Source organism: Fukomys damarensis, unplaced genomic scaffold (assembly GCF_012274545.1).
Source record: "Fukomys damarensis isolate Sample0158 unplaced genomic scaffold, DMR_v1.0_HiC HiC_scaffold_36, whole genome shotgun sequence".
Classification (NCBI taxonomy): domain Eukaryota; kingdom Metazoa; phylum Chordata; class Mammalia; order Rodentia; family Bathyergidae; genus Fukomys; species Fukomys damarensis.
Window position 1 is genome coordinate 15,885,889 of NW_022900948.1, and position 21,775 is coordinate 15,907,663.

Sequence of the window (21,775 nt, forward strand, 5' to 3'; positions counted from 1 at the left end):
GTGCCTCAGGGAAAAGGAGAAAGCCAGATGGGAAAAGGCACAAGAGAGTGAGAGCCAGATTGCTGCCCGAGAAGTGCGAGGCCTCATGGACACCATCGGTGAGCATTGGACCAGCCTGGAGCATAGGTCTGTACTGGGTAGGAGGGAGCCCCAGACAGGATGTCTCCTGGAGTTCCTCTAACAGTGCCCCTGGAGCTCACACTGGGTTCTTCTGCTCAGCCCCTCGGAGGGTATTCTTCCCTGGGTATCCCCCTCCAGGGTTGTCCCGGGACCTGCACAGGGAGCTGGGCAGGCACTAGGCAGCAGCCTACACATGGAGCACTTCCTAGGAAAGGCAGCTGGTTAAAGGATGCTTGGTTACCTTGATTTCACAGTAGTATTTCTCTATCCACGTTTCCTTTCTTCATTGTCTTAATTTGACTTTATGTCAATATGAACTCCCTTTGTCTTTATGATTAAAAAGTTTTTAAAAAGTAACCCACACATATTGTAGAAAAATAAAGGGCAGAAATAAAGCAGAAAGTAAAACTATCCTTCCAAGGCAGCCACCTAACCCATATGGTATCCAGTTTCCCAGATGGTTGCTGGACATGGTAGAACATGGGCTGGGAATGCAGACCCCTGGAGTAGGGATCTGTGTCCAAATCCCTGCTTAGTCACAGACTTTGCTCTTTAACCCCAATGCCTGAGTTTTCTCACTTGTAACATGAAGCAAGTGGTAGTACTGCCTCCTGGCCTCAGCATGAGCAGTAATAGAGGTAGAACAACATCTGCTAGGTGGTAAGTGCTCTGTGTGTGTTGGTTTTAATTTCTACATGGGGTCCCTGATTTAAGATGGTTCAACATACAATATGTCAATGTCACAGTGGTGCAAAAACATACCCATACCATATTCTGATTTTCACTTTTATTTAGTACGTTTTAATAAAGTACACGTTAGTCAACACTTTATCATGACATAGACTTTGTGTTAGATGATTTTGCATAACATAGGCTAAGGTAAGTATTCTGAGCACATTTAAAGTAAGTTCAGCTAAGTTATTATATTTGGTAGTTAGGTACATTAAATGAATCTCAACTTACAATATTCTTGATTTACAGTAGGCTTATCAGGACATAATCCTATTGTAATTTGGAAAACATCTATATATGTATCTGTACCTCTAAAATTTTCTTACAAAAACAGGGCCGGGGGTTTAGCTCAGTGGTTCCGGTACCTGTCTCGCAAGCGCAAGGACCCAAGTTCTATCCCCGGTACCAATACCAAAACAAACAAACAAAAACATAAATTTTATAGTTCCATAGATGCCATTTGGACACTTTCTCAGTATTTATGTATTGTTTACTTATTTTTCAGTTCAGGAGACCAAACCTGGGGCCTCATACATGCTAGGCAAATGTTGTACCACTAAGCTACAGCCCACAGATCTTTGGTATTTAACAGTATGCTGGAGACCTCAGAAATCACCTACATCTTTTCTCTTTTTCCTCAAGCCTCTGTTCTGCTGGCCTGGCTTTGGGGTTGACCTGAATTCACACCTGGTGTGCAGGTGCACTCTGCCTACAGCCCCAACTCTGCCTTTTCTGGGAGCACTGCCCTCTTCTTGAAGCATTTTCACCTCTGTTTTTGCTCCACAGTGCCAGAGAGAACAAGCACCATCACCTTTGAAAGGCAAGAAAAGCGCAAGAGGAGGAACTACAATGATGCTCTGGCAAGCTTTCATGAGGAAATCGCACAGATTGGGATGGTGAGGCTCAGCCCCCTCTGACCTCTGTTCCTGTGGCTTTCTGGGGGTGGATTTTTCATGCTGCCAAGCTTCTTTTCTTCTGTCCAGTAAAGAGGTCCTCAGTGGCTCACCAAGACGTAGAGTAGATGCAGGTGGGATCATAGCAGCCATGTTTGAGAGGCTGGTGAACAATGCTTGTTGTGTTTGTAGCTCCCCTTAACTCTTGAAGAGCCCTGTAAGTCAGGGTCTGTTATCCCATTTTGCCACAAGGCCCAGAAGTCTTGCCTGACTAGGGAGGTAGGGGGCCAAGTTGGAACTGCACTCAAGATCTGGCAGCCTTTGACCTTCTGCTCAGTCTTGCTAATGAGGGACTGGATGGTGTGCCCCAGTTGAATATTCTCTGAGCAAGGCCAGCCTTTGCCCTTCTAAGTCTTCTCTGAGTCCTGTCTTCCCATGTCTTTTCTGACTTTGGTTGCTCTGGCTCAAAGCTTAAATTCTGCCTGCCCTGAGCCCAAAGCACCAAGAACAGATTCGTTAGCCTTGTCTCTCAGTATGTCCCAACTAAATGCCACCTCTACTATCACCCATGGGCACCTTGGCTCTGGTCATGGAACCTACCTGAGCCTCTGTTTCCTTGTCTGAAGTAAACAGGGGATTATTTCATTTGACCACTTCTTTATTGAGTGTTTGTTGGGTGCCAACTTCAGGCCAGTGACTGAAGTCAGCACTTCCTTTACCCTGGGACAAAAACCCATAGGAGTGAAGGAGGGTGCGACCTTCACACAGTGCCAGGTGGATGGTGCTGCTGTCTTCCAGATGTGAGTCAATTAGCAATCCTTAGGTCTAGGCAGTGTTGATTGTTTTTGAGAGGGGATCATGCCTGGTATTTCCCCATTACAAGGCAAGCCCTCTCCTGCCTGGGAATGTTGATGCCATCACCGTCCTGGCCTGTTACAGGAAATGGAACCTCTCATTTTGGAGACAGGGGGACTTTTTTTGAAAAAGCTGTCTGAGTCTGATGAAGACATCAACAGTCTCTTCAAAAAGGTGGAAAACGACACCAGCCTTGAGGACTATACCATCCAAGTACGGATTTCCCTTATGGCCTGACCTGCTCTCCCGACCCCTACTCTAGTAGCCCTCAGCCTAATCCAGCTCCCCTGTGCAGACCTTGTTGGAGCTATGGGATAAGGTGGCTGAGAGGGTCCTGGTCCAGAAGCAGGATATTAAGGAACTGGATGAGACGCTGCTCTCGATAGAGTTCTCCAGAGCGGATAAGGTGAGATGGCTACTGGCGGGCTCCTTGGCGACTTCCACTTGCAGAGTTAATGGACATCCTTCTGCATCCTGTTAGCTCCAGCAAGTGAGAGTCACTAACTGTAATGCCTTGTTCTCTTTAGCTAAAGAGTGTGTTCAAGAAATATGTGGAAATCATAGAGAAAACAACCTACCTCTTGCAGCCTGATGTGTACAGGCTGATAAATAAAGAAGCCATGGTGAGCGAGCTGCTGGGGTGGGGTTCAGCCCACAGGAAAAGTAGCAGGATGCCACGGTGCCCCAAGTCTGGTGTCTTAGGAATATTAGGCTTCTCATCTTTGACATTCCTAAGTAACTCCAGTGGGCCATTTAAATTGGGAATTAGGTCTTTGCAATTATAAACATTTTTAACAGAAATCTTTCACATTTCCCTACCACCTTAAAATGGGCATGCCTGACATAATGCCCACTGACAATCAGACTGAGCACTTAGCTGTGTATCACATACTGTGTGCCATGCAGCAAATGCTACACTATGGGCTTATCTTGGGGCTTCACGGTCTCAGGGGTTTCTACCCTCAAGAGCAATGCCCCTCCTGCTCTGTATGGGTTTTCTAGTTATTCTTCCTCTCCTCCTATGGCCATCCATGGTCTGTTGCTGAACCACACCCACCTCCATCTCCTCACCCCAGGCTCCCCCAGGTGCTGTCCTCAGTAGTTGAAAATAACATATTCATGGTTGTTTAGGATGTCTCTAAAGCCAGAGCAAAGGCAGACTCCCTCCACTGCATGAAAGAACTCTTAGCTACTCAGAGGAACAGTTCACTCTCACGGGTTTCCTGGTCCTGTGCAGAACTGAGTTGGCCAAGTAACCGCTGCCTAGAAGAACAGCAATCTTAAGGGAGCACAGTGTTCAGAATCACAGCTGGGACCAGCCCAAGTCGGTGATGTGGTGCCCTGGACAAGCACAGGGACGGAGGGACACAGATCTCCCTCTCCACTGCCCAGCACAGAAGCTCCCGAGTGACTCTGGCCTTGTGCCTAAAACTCCCTTGTCCATGAAATAGGGATGACAATACTTATTGTCAGGATTTGTTGGGAGGATAACAGAGGACTCCAAGATAACTGACTGTCTGAGACTTTAGATATTTTTTTCATGAGAGTCAGAGTCTGCAGGGTCCAGGTTTGCTTCAGTATTTCAATGCCATGTGCTTATTTCTCTCACTAGAACAAATAGTGCTCGCTACTTGCTATGTGTGCCTTTATGTCATTTAATTTCACAAAATCCCTATGTTGTAAATAGTTGTGTACCTATAGCCTGGCTGAGGACCTGGACAATGAAGAAATATTTGCAGGTGCCTCCAACTACCAAGTCTAAGCTTCAGAGTGCACTGAAAAACGGGGCTGGGTTTTTTCTTGCAGAGCCTGACAGGGATCTCACTTCTCTAGAGGCTTTGGGAAATGTATAGGGGCATTTGAGGTTCTTTTGGACTCCCATTTAAAGGGGACATAGATATGAAAGGGCAGATTAGGCCACACAATAAAAGATTGTCCTCTGCCCTGTTCCTAGGGTGCTCAGGGGAGAACTACTGGGAAGGACACCAAAGAATGTTCTGATTCTGGCCTCAGTGGGTCATTGGTTCTCTGTTCTCAAATCAACATGTGGCTAGTCCCTGACGCATGAGTACTTTGCTTTTGGACCAAATTCGTGAAACACAGTGAACACTTACAGCCACTAGAATGCTTAGGTTCTTCCACTTTCTTTATTGAATGACCAAGTGTGACCTTGGAGTTGGGTTGAACCTCCTGCAGTCAGGGTTATGGCTCAGCCTTCAAGGAAGCCACTTGGAAAAGCATGGCTGCTTTCTCATGTGCCGGCCCCACAGGACTCCTCAGACCCTACTGCAGCTCCTCTCAGCCCTGGCCTGTTCCTTCTCTGGCTCTTCAGCTTCTCCTTTCCCTCTCTAACTGTGCCTTGCTGTGAGAGAGCACCATTCCGTTTAGAGCCCTGTCTGCCTGTGACTGTAGATCATTAACCATGCCCTGCTGGGCAACCGGAGGGCCATCGCCCAGCTGTATGTCAACCTGTTGGAGGCTGCCCTGCAGATGGAGCTTGACAGCCACCACCGCTGGCAAGGTTTAGTGGACACCTGGAAGACCCTCAAGAAGGAGGTGCTGCTGCAGGGTTTCAGGTCAGCAGGGCCGGCGCAGCCTGCAGCTTTCCTCAAGCCACTGGGGCTGCATGGGTTAAGGGCCTTCCTACTGCCCTTTCTGTCAGTACTTAAACATGCATCTCTTTTTCTTTCTAAAGTTAGAAATGGATAAAGGTATCAAGAAGAAACTAGAAATCACCACCAAGCCCTCCCCACAGGGAAAAACACAGCTAATACGTTGTCAGCCTGTTATTTTTCTGAGGTTTTTTTATTTTAGATCCATTATACTATATGTAGTTTTATGACTTATTTTTCTTTATGGACATTATTTCATAAGCATTCTTTGAAGTACAACTTGTTGGGAAACATTCATCTGAATGTGAATTGTGAAATGTACTTCATAATTTCTAGTCTTTATTATTATCAGTATTATCAGTATTCTTGGGCCCAGGAGGACAGATATCTTTCAGGTCGATAGCTCTGACCCTTTGGGGCAGTTTCCCCCATGGGAGGCAGGGGAGAGAGAAGCCATCTCTGCTCTTTCCCCAGCAAAGTGGCATTTTTGCTGTTGATAAATAAAAAGTACACTGAGGCCTGGTTCCACCTTGCATTTTTGTGTGACTTTAATCAAGTCCTTGAACATTCAGAGCTTGTCTTCCTATATAAAATAGCATACTGTGGACCTGCAGTAGGGTTTTAGTGATGTACCAACAAGACACTGGAAATCTCTGTCTGGGCCTAGGGCTGGGAGGTAGTTATAAATGCTGACAAATGTCAACAGTGATGGTCATGGCTGGACTTTTCCCCTGAGCCAGACACAGTGGGTGCTAGGGGTTTTGCTTGTGTGTCCTCACAACTACCAGATGAGGAGAGTGCTCTCATTAGCTCCATTTTACAGAAGAGGAAATTGAACCTCAGAGTGGGGGAGGGAACTATGTAAGGTCGAGGGCAGACAGGGCCAGTTAAGATCCCCGCTGGCTCAGAGCCTCTTACTTATTGGTCCTATACTGTTAGCGCCATGGGTGCAGTGGAAGTCTGCCAGTTCTTCCTTACCTGCCTTCCTCCTGCCACCACCTTGCTCTTCTCCTCAGGGTCCCACAGGGGAGCCTGAAGTTAGGGGTGGGCTGGAGTGGCACAAGGGCAGGGAAGCCAAGGCTCTGAACAGTCTTGCCTATGGGTCTCCTGTCATCTTGCTCCTGCCCGCTCCTCCTTTCTTCTCCCATGTTTCTGATCACCAGTGAGTTCATGACCAGTGAGAGTATCCAGTCTCCTCCAGCCGTACAGAAGGAGCTGGAGGAAATGCTGAAGACCCAGGGTGTCCTGCAGCAGAAGCGGCAGGAGCATCTTCACACGATCTGGTACGGGTGCCTTTGACGGCCCAGTGGGGAGGGGGTGTGGCCCTCAGCCTTCTCCACAAGGTGTCCTCCAGAGCAGCCCATCTGTTCTCTGGTCCTGAGCTAGCTGCGTGGACCCAGGTCCTCAGGCGTCTCAATCCCCACGAGAGAAAGAACATGGTCCCTTTTGCTGCGGAAGAAACCCTAGTGTGACTGAGCCATAGAACGAGATGAGACAATGGTGGGGAGGGGCTCACAGGAGTGGCGGGCCAGGGCCAGGGGTCGGCCCTTGTCTCGAGGCAGGACGGAAGCAGGGCCAGAGGGGTCTGACACTGGAGGCCAGGAGGTCAGTGAGGAAGCTGCTGCCGACAGACAGGGCACCTATCACAGGCTATGGACACTTCTCTCAGATATCGTTTTGTTTTCTGAGGAACAATTTGTTAGTATTAAAAGATCTTTTTGAGGCATGCTTTTGGCATCAGGAGATATCCAGAAGTTCTCCCCCACTTTTTTTAGTATTTAGTCAATAATATGTTTCTCAAAGATGCTACCCATTTTGGCAAGTAAAGTTTATGTGCATGGTGATTTGCCTGTCATGTCTTCCCTCTCCAGTAACCTCTTGCCCCCAAATTACAACAAAGCCAAGCTGACTGCATGGCAATCTTCTCTCAATACCCTCAACAAGGAGCTTGGTGAGTGATGTTTGTGGGGCTCTTTCAGATCTCTTTAAAACTCTGTTCAACTAGTGGCTTTGGCATAGCTCAGCCCAGCAGTCATTTATCTGAGAGGAGATGGGTGGCACCTCCATTCTGGGAAGGAGGGAGGGTTATGGGGAGATGACTGAGCTCTGAGGACTCATGTAAGACTCAGAAGATATATAATAATTTTTCCATCCTTTGAGTCTCACAGCAACTCAGTAGGGTCAGTGGTGCCATTGTCCTCTTGTAATTCAGAAGGACTATCAGAGTCAGAAGCATTCAGGACAGACAGAAATGAGGTCCTTATCTAGGGGTACTTAGAACTCTGTGAGGAGGGAGATACCAGCCCCTACTGCCAACAGAGACCACCAAGTGATCTGTGAGGATGTTTTGTCAGGGGAAACTACTTCCCTTGGCAAAGGAGCTACTCTTCTTTCCCCTGTTTTGTTTTCCGTCCCGGAGACACCTACCACATGGACTGCATGATGCGGGTCCGCCTGCTGTATGAAAAGACATGGCAGGAGTGTCTGGCCCAAGTGCAGAATTGCAAGGTGGGCATCCCCCTGCAGGCATGGGAAGAGGAACTGCAACTGGGCCTGATGTGCCCCCTCCCCAGGCCCCCCCATACCCTTCAGCCTTGACCCTGACTTTTGTTCCTCCCTCCCAGGCCCTAGCACTCACCAGCTTTTGGTTCTGTTTCCTCTGCCCAGGCCCCTCTCCAACGGTCCCTGCTGTCCCTCAGGAGCTCAATGCTACCTTCTTTAGGAATCCACTGTGAGATGAAGTTGTGTTCTCTAGGCCTCATTAGACTTCACCCTTAACTCCGTGTCCTACCTAGCACTGGCCTTGCTCATTAGTAGACTTATATCCTAGGGGTCACTGCAATGTTCCTTTGTTGCTCCTTGCTGTCCAGGCCCATCTTTCTCTCCATCCTGCCAATCTCGAGATAGTTTACTTGGGAACCCCTCCAGGACAGTGACTGGTTTTCTGGGGTAGTGGGAACATTTTATCAAAACATCCCCTCCCTGCCTCCTTGGTAAAGCTGTTTAGGTGAAAACCTAATTTTGAAGAGTGTTTGAGCCCTAGGGCCCCACTTACTGCCCCTGGAGCTCCTGATGTTCCCTGGGTGTTTCCAGCCACCTTTGCCCTGCCATTCAGTCCCAGAAGAGCAGAATCACAGGGAGCTCATGTTCACCTACAGCTGGGAGGGGGCCCTGTAGGATGCAATTTATATCCATTGGGTCCTCTGGTTCCCTAGAAGCAGCTGCTGGACTGTAAGGCCTTCACCGAGGCAGAGGCTGAGAACCTGGTGAGCCCGACCTTCCTGGCAGTGGGTGCGCTCCAGAACAAGGTGGAGGAGGAGCTGGAGCTCCTGGATGTGCGTGAACAGTTGGGACCCTCGAGGTGGGGAGGTCTCCTCAGGCTGCTGGGCCACAAAAGAGAGGAGGACTGGGGGCCTCTACCTTGCATGGACATGGTGTGTTTACTTCCTGGCTCTCACATGCCCCTCTCAGAGCAGACTTCCTGTGCCAGTATCTCCATATTCATCCCTCAACTTCTCACAGCCACCCCTGACATGGGTGCTGCACAGATTTCAATCTCAGGCCAGGAGGACACCTGAGCCTTTGCTGTCCCTTGGTATAAAGAGCTACAGATTGGCAAGAAACCCCCAGGCCCAAGGAGTCTGCAGTCTTGATCCAGGGTCAGCATACATTTTCTGTGGTGCACTAGGTATCTTAGGCTCACAGGACCAAGAAGCCTCTGTCAGAAGTTGTTCCTCTTTGTTTCCTTCAGAAACAAAGGTTAGGTGTGGCTATGTTCCAATAATTATTGATGTACACTGGAATTTGAACTTCATAAAAATCTTCATGTCAGTATTTTTCTTTTAAAAATTTTCTTTTTCAACCATTTAAAACTAGAAAATCAGTGTTAATCTCACAGGTCCAAACAAAGACAGGTAGAGGGACAAATTTAGCCTGCAGATTACCATTTGCTAACTCTTGGCCCAGATGAGGGCATAAGATACATATTTTTTAGGGGTGGGATGATGCATGAGGATTTAGCAGCAGGTATGATGTTTGCCCCAGACCTGTGAGACAGGGAATGCTAGAGAAGGAAAGAAGCCCAGGCCAAGATAGGGATGGTAACTACCTCAGAGAGGGAGGGGTAGCCCAGAAGCTGACTTTGAAGGGTGATGCCTGGACAGTGACTTTCAGGTCTTGAGAATATGGAGCCCCACTAGTGGACTCATAGTATTGGCCTTGGACTGGTCAGCTTTCAACTCCCCCACCCCGGTTCTGCCACTGCAGAGTTCCTTCGAAGCCCTGGCCAAGCAAACAGAGTGGCAGAGCTCAGATCTCTTCAGGTACTTCCAGGAGGCCATGAAGCTATGGGAGGTGCACCAGAGCATTCTATCGCAGCAGGAGCTAGAGCTCGAGAAGAGGATGGAGCATTACAGGCAGAGACACAACCTGGAGAACCAGGTGCTACCAACCCCTGGGAACCCCTGAGTGGCAATGAGGGGTGGGCCACTCCCAGACTGCCAGCTGCCGCAGGCCAGGCCGGTGAACTCAGCCAGCATTCAGATACAAACAGAACAGAACAAACCAACCCATGTAAACAGAAACTTAATTCATTAGACAACAGATGTGAAATCTGAAGTTAAAAAATGTGCACCAATGGGATATCGAGGCTTACCTTTATGGTGGGACCAGGTGGGAATCACAGAAATCTGAACCACATCACAGCTGTGTGATGGGTCTTCGGAACCGATACGGCCTGTAAGATTTATTCCAGGCACAGAGAAGAACCTGAAAGCCTGTAGTGAAGACAGTGATAGGGATAGCACGTTTATTGCCCTTTGTTTTTGAAGAAGAGTCCCAGGCCTTTCCCAGACGCATGGACCTCAGATCCATCGTCAGGATCTCTGCATATCACCTAAACTCTGCAGGCACTAGGAACTCATATATGCTTTTTCTTGTTTTGGGGGTGGCTTCTAGGCCCAGGAGGTACACTTTGATAAGCTCTTAGACCAGCTGAGGCAGCAAAGTCAGGAAGAAACACTGAAGATACACCTGGAAAAGGCCAGAAATTTTCTGAAGAACATGAAATCTGGGTAGGTTGATCAGCAGCCCCCACGAGAGAAGGGATGGCTTGGATTCATATTCAAAGTCACAAGCAGCCTGCCTAGGAGCCCAGGGGTGTGACCAGGAAGCTGAAGATGAAACTGTGCTTCCAGAATGGGAGAACACCACTGTTTCTTTGCGGCTCTGCTTGCAACCAATACCAAAGTGTTCAGAGATATTTTGGAAGAGATTTTTATAGAGAGAAGTTTCAAAGCAATGTAGTTTAAAAGTCAAGAACTTAGACTCCTCTTTTTAAAATTTAAACACATATATTCTGTTAAAGGGAGGAAAGTCAACCACTACTAACAGACTTTCCCCTCATTCCTGTTCTTTTTTATGGACATATTTGTATGTGTGTATATATACACATATATAGTGTTCTTAATATAAGGGATGGATTATACTGGCCTAACTGTGGTATAACTGGATATTTTTCAATTTTTAAGTGATCATGTGAAATTTATTAATATAGATACTTCATAATGATTTAATAGCTCTCAGTCAGCTTTTTCAATTGGTTCCAATTTCTCAGTAGAGTATTACAAATAGTTCTCTGTGAACTTACTTGTATGTTTGTGCCTTTGTACAACTAATTGTAAGGACAATTCACAGAAAAGGAATTACGCTCCAATTGATTGTAGTGCTTACTTAGATCCAGAAGTAAAACTTTAGGCAAAGAAGTAACCTACTGAGGCTTGGTCTCCTTACCTGAGAAACATAAACTTTGGGGCCTTGGGATGTTTGAAAGTTTAATGGATTAATATAGGTGAAGTTCAAGCATAAGATTCTGCTATGGGCAAGAAAAGGGAGCACACATTAAAGTAGAAAATTTTGTATGTGTGGTTTCTAAATTTTCTACAAAGAGCATGTATGCCTTGTATGATCAGAAAAATAACAAACAAACCCAGGACTGTCTCTGTGAAAGCAACTCCCTCACAACAGCTCTATGCAATGTTGATTGCCAGATCTTAGCCCACCTCTTTGGAATCAAGAGCACGGCTCCAGCTGGGGTCTCCCACAATCCACTGAGCACCCCGTTGATAGTATCTTACCTCCCCTCTCTTCCAGGTATGAGTGCTTTCACCTCCTCCTGACCAAGGAAGTGATGGAGTACCCAGAAATCATACTGGAAGAACTCAACTCCTACAGCTCCAATCTCAGCCAGCATTTCTTCACTCGTGAAATCTTCCAACAGGTATGGAGAGGGACCTGATACCCTCAGCCACATGTGAAGAAGCAGAGAGTAGAGGGTGACTTCTCATCTGATCTGCCAAGACACTGGAAGTCATTCCTTAGGCTGCAGAGTACAAATCCATGTCAGGATGTCAAGAAGAGAGAGCTGAAAAGAGAGACTGCCTTCTCAATCTAAAGGAGGTTGACAGGCTCCAGGCTTTAATGGACTGCCAGTAAAAAGGCTAATTTATATGACATTTGGAGCTCCATTCATCATAACTACCACTTCCATACAATGATTCCTAAAATTGAACTCTGACCTGCTCACTCTGCAGAGTGAGCAGACGTCCTTCACCAATCTGCAGCCCCCACCAAATCCAAAACAACATCTCTAAGAAATCACAGAGAACCCCTACTTTCTGACTCTCCCTGGCTTAGGCAACTCATCCCCCTTCCTTCACATGTCCACTGCCTGTGGCCCTTCCTCATCCTGTTCTTTCTTCTGATATCTTCTCCACATACTTCCCAACGACCCCTATTCCCAGTCCACTACGAGGGGTAAGGCTCCTACCCACTCGGCCTTACCGTCCTCACCACCTGCCACCTCTTCAGTCTCTAAACTTGCTTGTTCTTGGTTGCTGTCAAATATAGGAGTTCAGATCACTCAACTAGAATGCTTTCCTAAAGGACGAGTATGCTTTACTAATTGCTATTCAACTTCATTTGCCCTTAGCACAGACCCCAACATCTAATTCAGATACAATAAATGCTCTGTGAGTAAGCACACAAATCCCTAGAATATACTGGTTTAAATACCCAGAATTTAGCCATCTTTTCACATGATAGCCAAAGTCCTGCCTGGCTAGAGTGGGAATGCTTGTTGTCGACACTGAGTTTGGCTGAGTGCTTCCCAAGTGTGTGGGATACCTGGCACCAATGTGGAGAAGCTCTCCCTTGGAAGGGATCCCTGTTCAGATAGCTAACAAATGATCCCCACGACTCTGAGGAAGAGGTAGAGGGTGAGCTCATTGTCTGTCTTTGAGATCATCCTTATTGCCTGGGTAAAGGGTGTCCTCACACAAGAGGACATCAGGGGTTAAGGAACTTGCTGCAGAGTCACTCCATCTGTGATGAGCTAGAATTCAAATGTAGACCTGAAAACCCCACAGACCACACTATCATCATATCATTATATTCACAATTTCACCCAATCTGTGAAACAAGGAATGTGTTGAATAAACAGGGAGAGTCCCAGGATCAGGCAAAGCAGGCTCACTCTGTCGCATCCAGCACCCAGTGAAACAGATTCCACCCCTTTGTTTCCATCCCTCAACTTACATTTTTCTTCTCTTTTCTAATGCGTCAAAATGAGATTTTATTTCATTACTGCTCAGTGTGTTCTGTAAGGGTATGCCAGCCTGGTTGGAATTAAGGAAAGTCGGCTCCCTGGATGGGGATCACCTTGATTATCCCCAGTGAATGAAGCTGGCTCAGGCTGCAAGATATATTGAAGGGGAAGGGAGAGTCCTTTCACTTAGAAGTGGCTCTCTGGGAAAGGGCAGCACTGGTCCCTCAGTAACTCCTATTTTTCTCTTGTAGAACTTGCTTGGGGAAGTCATTTTCAAAGTCAGACAGCAAGGTAACACTTTTACCATTCCAGTCCAGTTGTCCAGGACTTCGCTCCTGTACATCTCTGGGTTGGGAGTCCCCACTCAGGCAACACGAATTACTTGCCTCTCCTTGTGTTTTGGTGCTGACCACGGACAGAGGTGTATGAAAAGCATTTCCTGCAGAAGATAAGGAGAAGACAAAGTTCTAAAGCAGAAATAAGCAGAAGTGAAGAAAGCATAAATAGAGGGATGGATTCTGTAAGGTCAACAGAAGAGATGGAAGAAGAAAAAGGCCAAGAAATTGTGTCCTCTGGAACTGAAGAGGGACTGAGTGACCAGATAGATGAATCCAGAGAGGGCTCTGTGCAAGGGTCAGAAGAAATGCAGGGGGAAAGACAGAACTCCTCAAAAACATCCCTGAGCCTGGAAAATGTGAGCGTTCAGGAAGAGAAAGAGAAGGCAAAGGAGGAGGAGGAAAAGAAGGAAGAAGACAAAGCAGAGGAGGAGGAGGGGGAGGAAGCACAGGAAGAGCAAGAGAGTTTCTCTGTGGGTGAGGTAGGCCAGCCACTGGCTCGTTCTTGGGTGTAGAGAGTTTGCTATGCTCCTTCTCTGGGTATTTCTCAAACAAGCGACTCATCCCCAATGACCCAATCTACATAGAAGCATGTGTAAAGAATGACAGAAGTGTTCATTCCTTTTTGTTTTTATCAAGAGAGATCCAATTCTTCATTCACAGGAGTAATTTCTAAGTTCACTTTCTTCTCAAGTCTCTGCAACCAACACTAGAGTCAGCCCTCGGCTGCACAGCTTTCCTTGCCCCTCCTGGGCCTCGTGCTTTCTCAGCTCTTTTTTTATTGTACAGATCAACTCACGCTCTTCTGCATCACCCCAGCCTATCCTCTCCTCTCTTGCTGTTCACTAGAGGTGTAACACCAGAGATCCAGACCTGGCTGTCTTTTGAGTGCTGGGCAGCAACTCATGTAAACGGACCTTGTTCTTAAAACACATTCAGACTCACAAAACAATAACTTAAATTTCACAATTACAGAATTGCAAGAGACTTATTTCCTGTATCATTGTGGAAGTTTTGGTATATGAAACTTCTTTTTGAGCAGGGATCCCAAACTTAAATACCCACAGATGAAGAGAAAAGAGGGTGGGAGACCAAGTGTAAAAATAATAACAAGTGATCAAGACTTTATAGCCAGCCATTCCACAGTCCCAGCTAAAAATGCCATATGGTGATAAAGGCTCAGAATTGACATCTTTTCTGAGATTTTTGGGGGGAAACTGGGAACCCAAAATTTTATATAGAACTTGTCAATTTGAAAAGGGCTGTTGGGTGGGAAGTAGGTGAAAGGGAACAGTTACAGGCAAGACTTGGCCCACAGGTTTATAATCACTTGATGTCAGATGGTCAGCATTCCAGTTTGTTGAATGATATTGACTCCCAGGTCTTATCATCTGCTTAGGCTGAAGCTCAAGAAGAAAGTCTGGAGGATATGTATTATGAGGACATGGAGTCCTTCACCACCTCCAGTGGAAATACTTATTTTGTCCTCTTATCTCTGGAAAAAGAAGAGAGATCCAGGAGGCCTGATTTCAACTTCTCAGCCGCACTCATCAACAACACTCCCAGCACTAAGTTCATAGAACAAGTGACAATTCCATCCAGACTAGTTTTAGAAATTAAGAAACAGTGAGTACAAAATTCTTTTGTCCTCATTCATTTGCTCCCAGCTTTATTCACAAGATAAATTATAACAAAAGATTAGTTTAGGCTGGAAATTTTTTAAATGTAGGTAATTGATGAAATAAATGTGCAGGAATTACTTGTGGTCATCAGTACCCTGTGTGGGAGTGCCCCCTGCACCCTTCCCAGGGTGCTTGCAGGCTTGGCCCTTGCACACAGACACAGTGTCTTCCCTGCCAGGTGCTCGTTTGTTCTAGTTCTGTGATTCTGGTTCTGCACATCTGTGATTTTAGGGTTTCTTTTCTTTCTTTTTTAATTCTATAGGTATAAACCAACATCACATATGGTATTTGGCACTACTTGATAAACTTGTTGCAGAAAACAGAAAAAGAACAATGAAGAATAAAGAAATTATCTGTAATCCTACCCTTGAGCATTTATCTCCCCTAACTCTGAAGTTTCTAGACCTTTTGCTACAGTTTGAGCCAAACATGGAAATTTGCATTTGGCTTTTGAATGGCATTTCTATTACCCTCCTGCTGCTATAAGAATTAATCAGCTTATGATCACCTCACAAATCCAGTATGGTCAGGCCAGAAGCAAGGGGCAGAAGGATTAAAGACTAGCCTCTGCGCTCTTTTTCCTAAACCTCAGCATCATCTCACTACTAAAATGTCTCTTCACTTAAATACCACCCTTCTCCTTCCTAACTCCATTTTATAAATGAAGAAACTGAAACTCAGTGTTAGTCAATTGGCCACAATCTTCAAGATAAGAAGGCTATGAATCTAAACCCTGTAATTCTAGAGCCTGGCACCAACCACGGTGCCATCTGACACTGTGACTAACCACAAACATGTTCTGTGCGCAGTTGATTAAATTTCCATGTGGAACTAAGACATACATACTTAAAAGAATGAAAATTAAAAGTGTATAGCTTTTGACTTGTCCAAAGGAAACACATTTGGTACTGAGAACCCACAAGAAATAGAACCATTAACCAGCCATCCAAGGCCCCACCTCCTGTGGTCATTCGCAGTACCTGCCCTTCTTTCCCCAGGGATAAATGCTCTAACTCCTGAGCTCATTTTGCTTGGTTTTGAACTTCACTTAAAAATACTCAGAACTCACTCTTTTATGCCAGGCTTCTTTCATGATGTTATAAGATTCATATATATTCTTGAATGTGGCTAGAGTTCATTTTTAATTTTTATATGGTATCCTATTATAAAAATACACTCTATTTAATTACTTATCCATTCTCCTGATGCACATTTTGGTCTTTTCCAATTTGAGGGTATGCCAATGATGCTGCTCTGAATATTCTTGTACAAGTCTTCTGGTGAATGTGTGTACATCCCGTTACTCATATAACTAAGTGTGGAACTGTTGAGTCATGGGATATGTGCATATTCATCTTTAGGAGATATAGCCAAACCAAAGGGTTTTCAAAAGTAGTTTAATAGTTCCCAACAGTTTATGAGAGTTCCAATCACTCCAGATCCTTAACAACAGGTAATATTGTCAATGATTTTTAGTTTAACCATGCCAGTGTAATTTTAGTTGGCCCTGTTATGGGTTTACTTTACATTTTCCTGATGAGTAATGATGTTGATGTTTACTTTTTCATAGATTTGTTGGCCATTTGGATATTTTTTGGTTGTGTGTGTGCAATGTCTAGTGAAATCTTTTGTCAACTTTTTCTAGTGGATTGTCTGTCTTTTTATTAATTTATGTGAGTTCATTACATCTCCTATGTAAGGCTTTTATTAGGTAAATATATGGTGAGTGTTCATCCCCTGTCTGTGCTTGCCTTTTGTTTTACTCTTTTTAAAGGAATATTTAATAAATGGAAATTGTTTTTTTGTTTGTTTGTTTGGGGGGGCACTGGGGATTGAACTCAGGTCTTTGTGCTTGTGAGGCAGGAGGCAGAACCACTGAGCTAAATCCCCAGCCCTGGAAATTGTTATGTTTAATAAGGTCCAACTTGTCAATTCTCTCATAAGGGTGTTTACTTTGTTTCTGGTCTATGGTTTTTTGCTTGCCAAAGGTCATGAAAATATTCTACAATATTATATATTTTAAATTTTATTATTTTAAACTTCCATATTTAGATCTAAAATCCTCTTGGAATTGATTTTTGTTTATGATATGATGTAGCAGTGAGGATTCATTTCTTTGCCATACAGAAAACCGTGGACCCTGGTCCACTTACTGATACACTGTCTTCTAGCGCAGTGGTGCCTTTTTTCTACTTCCCTGCGTCTACCCTTGAACAACTACCTCACACTGAATGATTACTATAACTCTATCTGGTAGGTTTAGTCCTCCAGGTTTGATCTTCTCCAAGACTGTCTTCACTATTCTTGACCCTTCATATTTTATATAAATGTCAAAATCAGCTCATCAGCTTCTATAAGACATCTGCTGAGTTTGTTTTTCTTGCTATTGAAATGAATCTATTTTTGGGAGAACTGACATCTTTAAAAAAGCACAAACTTTTTTAAAGGATGACATGATAAGCTGGGAAACAATATTTGCAACTCACATCAAATCAATGGGCCTCATGTAGAGATTAATATAAAAAAGAGTGACATACAATAGAGAAATGGCAAAAGACAATAGTGGACAGTGTACAGAAAGAGAAATTAAAGTCGTAAGCACATGAAAGTGTACTCAGTTAACATATGACAAAATTGTCAAATTCAAAAATGTGAAAATATATTCTGAGGCTGTGAATAAACAGAAACTATTATTCTCTGCTGATGAGAATACAGGTTGCCCTCCAATGGAAACAGTTTGGCTATATTTACCAGGACTGCAGATGCATTTTAATTTTTGATTCAGCAATTCAAACTCAGGGGAATATCTGTGGGGAAACACCTCTATACTTGGCAAAAAGTCTGAAACCACCCAAAGTCCTCCAGCAATCGTCTGGGTAAATGACTGATGGTCCATTCACACAATGAGATACAAGATAATTAGGGGATAAAATGAGGAAGAAAGTGTGAAAAGAGGAAGCACTTTTGAGTCTCAAAATGGAAAGCTCTCTTCCAGGTCACACTTCCTGACAGGGCTGACCCTTGCTGGTTTCTCCTCCAGACTTCGAGCTGGCTTTTTTGAACACCTCGAGAAGTGGTTTGCTCAGTGTGCCCTCAATGCCCGGGTCATCGTAGCTACCAAGATCAGTGAACTGGATTCGGAATTGGAGCTGCGTCTGCATCTGCACAAGCCAAGAGTTCAGCACGTAGAGAAGGACATCCACAACGTCAGAGCAGGTGCGGGCCCTGCTGGGGAAGCGCGTCCAGCGGGGCCTGGTAACCCCTGTAGCCTCAGTGTTTGTTAGCCACCCCAGGAAATACTTTGCATATTATTGTCACAGGAAGAAGATGTTCATGAGGGTTGGCACTTCTCAAGCTTGCAGAGAAGGGTAGTACTCAGATTTTTCACTTGAGGCTTTAAAAAAAATCATCTTTTTTTAAAAGAGGGTGTTAGAGGATGAAATGAGTGCTATCCAGTTTTAGCTCTTAGATTTCAGATCAGATACACATCCTTATGCTGGATGCTCTAGAGGCAAGCCTATTTTGTTCAGAGATCAGAGTTCTCAGGCTCAACTCTGGCTGTGTAAGTCTGAGCAGGTACCTGACCTCTCTGGTCCCTCTCTTACCTGCAGAAGGGGGAGCTGGAGATTGTAATTAACCTTCGTGGAATGATATAATGAAGAATTATGAACACCTGATACAGGACATAGCCTTCAAAAGCTGTAAACATTATCTCTACTGTGTTTTGGTTTTTTTTTTTGATACGGGGCATTGAACTCAGGTCCTTGCGCCTGCAAGGCAGGCCACAGAACCGCTGAGCTAAATCCCCGGCCTTATCTCTACTGTATTTATACTTTAAAAGACATGCCATTTCTGTCTTAGGTAGTAGGCTCCATTCTGTGGGGGAGGGGCATGATTTTTTTTTTCCAGCTTTAATTGAGTTTATTGATACATTTTAGGTTAGAATCTTTCGGTGAGTCCAGTTGGTGTTTCATTCAAATCGTGCTCTAAGGTCTGCCATAGAGCTAGAGGCCCCCTTTAGAGGTAACAGAGAGCGCCTACATAATCCAGACTTCTGTTGCCCAGAGCAGTGAAAGTTGTGCAGTGAACTTGGCCTCAAATCCTAACGCTCGTAACCCCAGGCAGCTTGCCCAATATTTGGGACCTCCTTGTTCTCACAGGAAAAATTCGTGCATTAAATGCACTGAAGAATTAGGGGGGGAAAAAGACTGCATGTGCACTGAGTAGAAGCTCCCTGAAGTCTGTAGGGAGCGGGGAAGGGGACATTATCAGAACCTCTGCCTTGGGTCCTGGCCTGTGAGCCACCACTGCACAAGGTGAATTTAAGAGCAGACAGAAGTTAGACTTAGAGTGGAGAAGCTGAGTCTTGTCCTGGTCAGTGCTGCTGATGGCAGCAAAGACAAAAGCCCCCAAGCACATCCAGTATTTATTGAATACAATCATGGGAAGGAATAGAGAACAAGAGAGCTTTGAAGTCATCGAGTGAATTACTGCTGAACACCTGGCATGATGGCGCCAGGCAGGGCTGTCAGAGAGTAGGCACTGCTTATCTTGCTAGGATAGAAGAAACCAGTACTGGGACCAGGTGCAATTAGCAAGCAACCCACAAAGTCAGTGAGAAACGATAAACAGGGGAAAGGCTTTTAATTGGGTACACTGACCTCACTGCACGAAATTCAGCAGGGCCCTGCCACTTCATGAAGCAGGTCTTAGGCCTCGGTGACAGCCATTAGCAAAGGAGCAATACTAGCCCAACTCAGCTAGCTGACATGCCTGTTTGAGTCACACAGGGCTTCAGTCTGACTCCTGATATAAAACAGTATAACCAAATTATGGAAGGCAAGAAGCGTATGCCACTCACAGCCCGCTAGTACTCGGTAGGGATGTCTCCTACAGAAGGCTGATTCCCTTTCCTTCCTCCATTCCTTGGCCCAATATATAGTATAGAAACCAACAGGGCCAGAGAGATGAATTCCACTGTCATAACATTTATCTTTGGCAGAGCTGGGACGACAGCACTTTTACTGCCACAGACAACAGGGGAACCCAAGGGCTCTCTGCTTTCCCTAAAGGCCTGTGGTGGGGCTCTGGAAGCCCAGTCCTTGTTCTTTCTATTCTATTTTGGAAGCCAGTTGGAACTCAGGCTTATTGGATGTGAGAATCCACCGATGTAGAGGAACCAACCTAGACTTGGATTTGTGTTTCTTGTTATTCCTCTTCCCAGACCCTCCCATCTAGATCTGAGCCCCCTCCCATACCATCCTCTCATTATCCTGTGCTCCCCAGGGACTCTCATCTGCCAGTTTTGTATCTGCAGCAGGCAGGGAACTCCCTCCTCACAGCCTAGCAGAGTCTTCTCACTACTGAGAGACCCCGGTCCAGGCTCTGACTGCTGTCTGAGGTCACAGCCCATTCTGAGCCCTGGTAATGGTCGTGGGGGCAGGCCAAATGAAGTCGACCTGAGGGGTCCCTGCTCTGTAGCTAGCCTAGCAGTGTGCAGGCCCTGTTGCAAGAAAGGACTGTGCAGAAGTGAGTCAAGTCCTGGTGGACCTCAGCTCTTCTCATTCTCTTGCAGCTGAGCTCTTGCTTCACAAAGAACAGTTGGACAGCCACTGTGCTGGGGTAGTGGAGACACTGAAGAAAGAGAGGCTAATGTTCTGCCAGTTCCAAGAAGAGCAAAATACAAAGAGCAATATCTTTCACCGCAAGATCTATGACATGGAGCACATCTTCCTGAACACCACCAAGAGCCAAAAGTATAAGGGGTCAGGGGTCTCCCATCCAGCCACATGGCTCTCTAGAAGCCCACTCAGGCTGCTGCTAGCAAAGGAGCAGAAGGCACTAAGGAGCCTGCTTTTGAGATAACCTCTTTACAAGAATCTAGACTCAAAATCTGTGGGCAACATCTGGTGTGTGTGTTGGGGGAAGCAGTGAGCAGCTAAGGAAAAGACTCCATTCTCACAGTCAGTGTACTTGAGCACAGATGATGTGCCTGAAAGGTCATGTCAGTGGTGGGAAAGACCACTTTTCCGGAGGAATTAGGAAGGACTTCCTGCAGGAGGTGATATTTGCCATGAACCCAGAGGCACCCACATCTGGGATGGAGGAGAGTGGGAGGGATGAATTTTCCAAGCAAAGAAAGAGTACTGGCTAAGCTGTGGGTCAGGGAAGAGAAAGGGGCTCCTGGGAAGCCACTTGGGTGTATCAGATGGAACCTCAGTCGGGTCACAGGAAAGACACTGGCAGGTGCCTGTGCAGTGGTCAGACACCTATTCAGGAAAACTTAGCTATAAAGAAGAATTTTGCAGGGTACTCTTTCACAAAAGTGAGGAAACCACATTGCTGGGGGGGTCAAGGAGAGTCTGCTGGAGGGAGGACAAGAATTCAATGGCTCCTTGAATTCTTCTACCAGATTGGTGGCAGTGGTCAGAGGGAGGAAAGCAACGCCCTCTGATCCAGCACACTTGGTGACCCATGGCGGCCTGAACACATGGGTATTTTGAATTTCTTTCTAGTGCCCTTTGCTACCCAGAGAAGTTGGGCAGTGATGCTACCGGGCCTAAAGCTTGGCACTGTGTGTGGAGGTCAAGCAGTATCCCAGTCCACCCAGGCCCCCATCACCACCCAGCCTCTCATGTCTCCCAGGCTGATCACCATCACCATCTGCCCCTCTGTCCCCCACAGGCTGGTCATTCTCAGCAGCACACTGCACCGGGAGCTGCTCAGCTATGTTGATGTCACCCAGGTGTCCCTGCGCAGCTTTCGACAGTACTTGGAGGAGAGCCTGGGCAAACTCCACTATACCAACATCGAATTCCTCAAGCACTGCAGGTGGGAGCCAGTACTCGGGCCTCTGAGCCACCAAGGTTTCTCTACTGGGAGATGGTCTTATTTCTCACTTAACTTTTCATTGTCAAACATATGCAAAACATAAAATTTACTA

General features: G+C 45.9%; 1 protein-coding gene across 8 annotated transcripts in view; it reads left to right on the top strand.

The window, feature by feature from the left end:
* Positions 1–21,775, top strand: part of Ccdc180 (coiled-coil domain containing 180) — a 53,533-nt gene that overhangs the window by 7,314 nt on the left and 24,444 nt on the right. For 7 of the 8 annotated variants that reach the window (XM_019206107.1, XM_019206108.1, XM_033759129.1 and 4 more), the window contains 19 exons: positions 10–98; positions 1,639–1,748; positions 2,685–2,813; positions 2,896–3,006; positions 3,128–3,223; positions 5,013–5,176; positions 6,376–6,495; positions 7,084–7,163; positions 7,632–7,720; positions 8,428–8,547; positions 9,479–9,652; positions 10,169–10,284; positions 11,363–11,489; positions 13,067–13,106; positions 13,235–13,632; positions 14,550–14,776; positions 17,873–18,048; positions 20,408–20,588; positions 21,517–21,663. In XM_019206107.1, coding sequence (XP_019061652.1) covers positions 10–98; positions 1,639–1,748; positions 2,685–2,813; positions 2,896–3,006; positions 3,128–3,223; positions 5,013–5,176; positions 6,376–6,495; positions 7,084–7,163; positions 7,632–7,720; positions 8,428–8,547; positions 9,479–9,652; positions 10,169–10,284; positions 11,363–11,489; positions 13,067–13,106; positions 13,235–13,632; positions 14,550–14,776; positions 17,873–18,048; positions 20,408–20,588; positions 21,517–21,663 — 2,694 coding nt within the window. The remainder of the gene's footprint in view (positions 1–9; positions 99–1,638; positions 1,749–2,684; positions 2,814–2,895; positions 3,007–3,127; positions 3,224–5,012; positions 5,177–6,375; positions 6,496–7,083; positions 7,164–7,631; positions 7,721–8,427; positions 8,548–9,478; positions 9,653–10,168; positions 10,285–11,362; positions 11,490–13,066; positions 13,107–13,234; positions 13,633–14,549; positions 14,777–17,872; positions 18,049–20,407; positions 20,589–21,516; positions 21,664–21,775) is intronic. The other variant, XM_033759128.1, reaches the window with a different exon arrangement.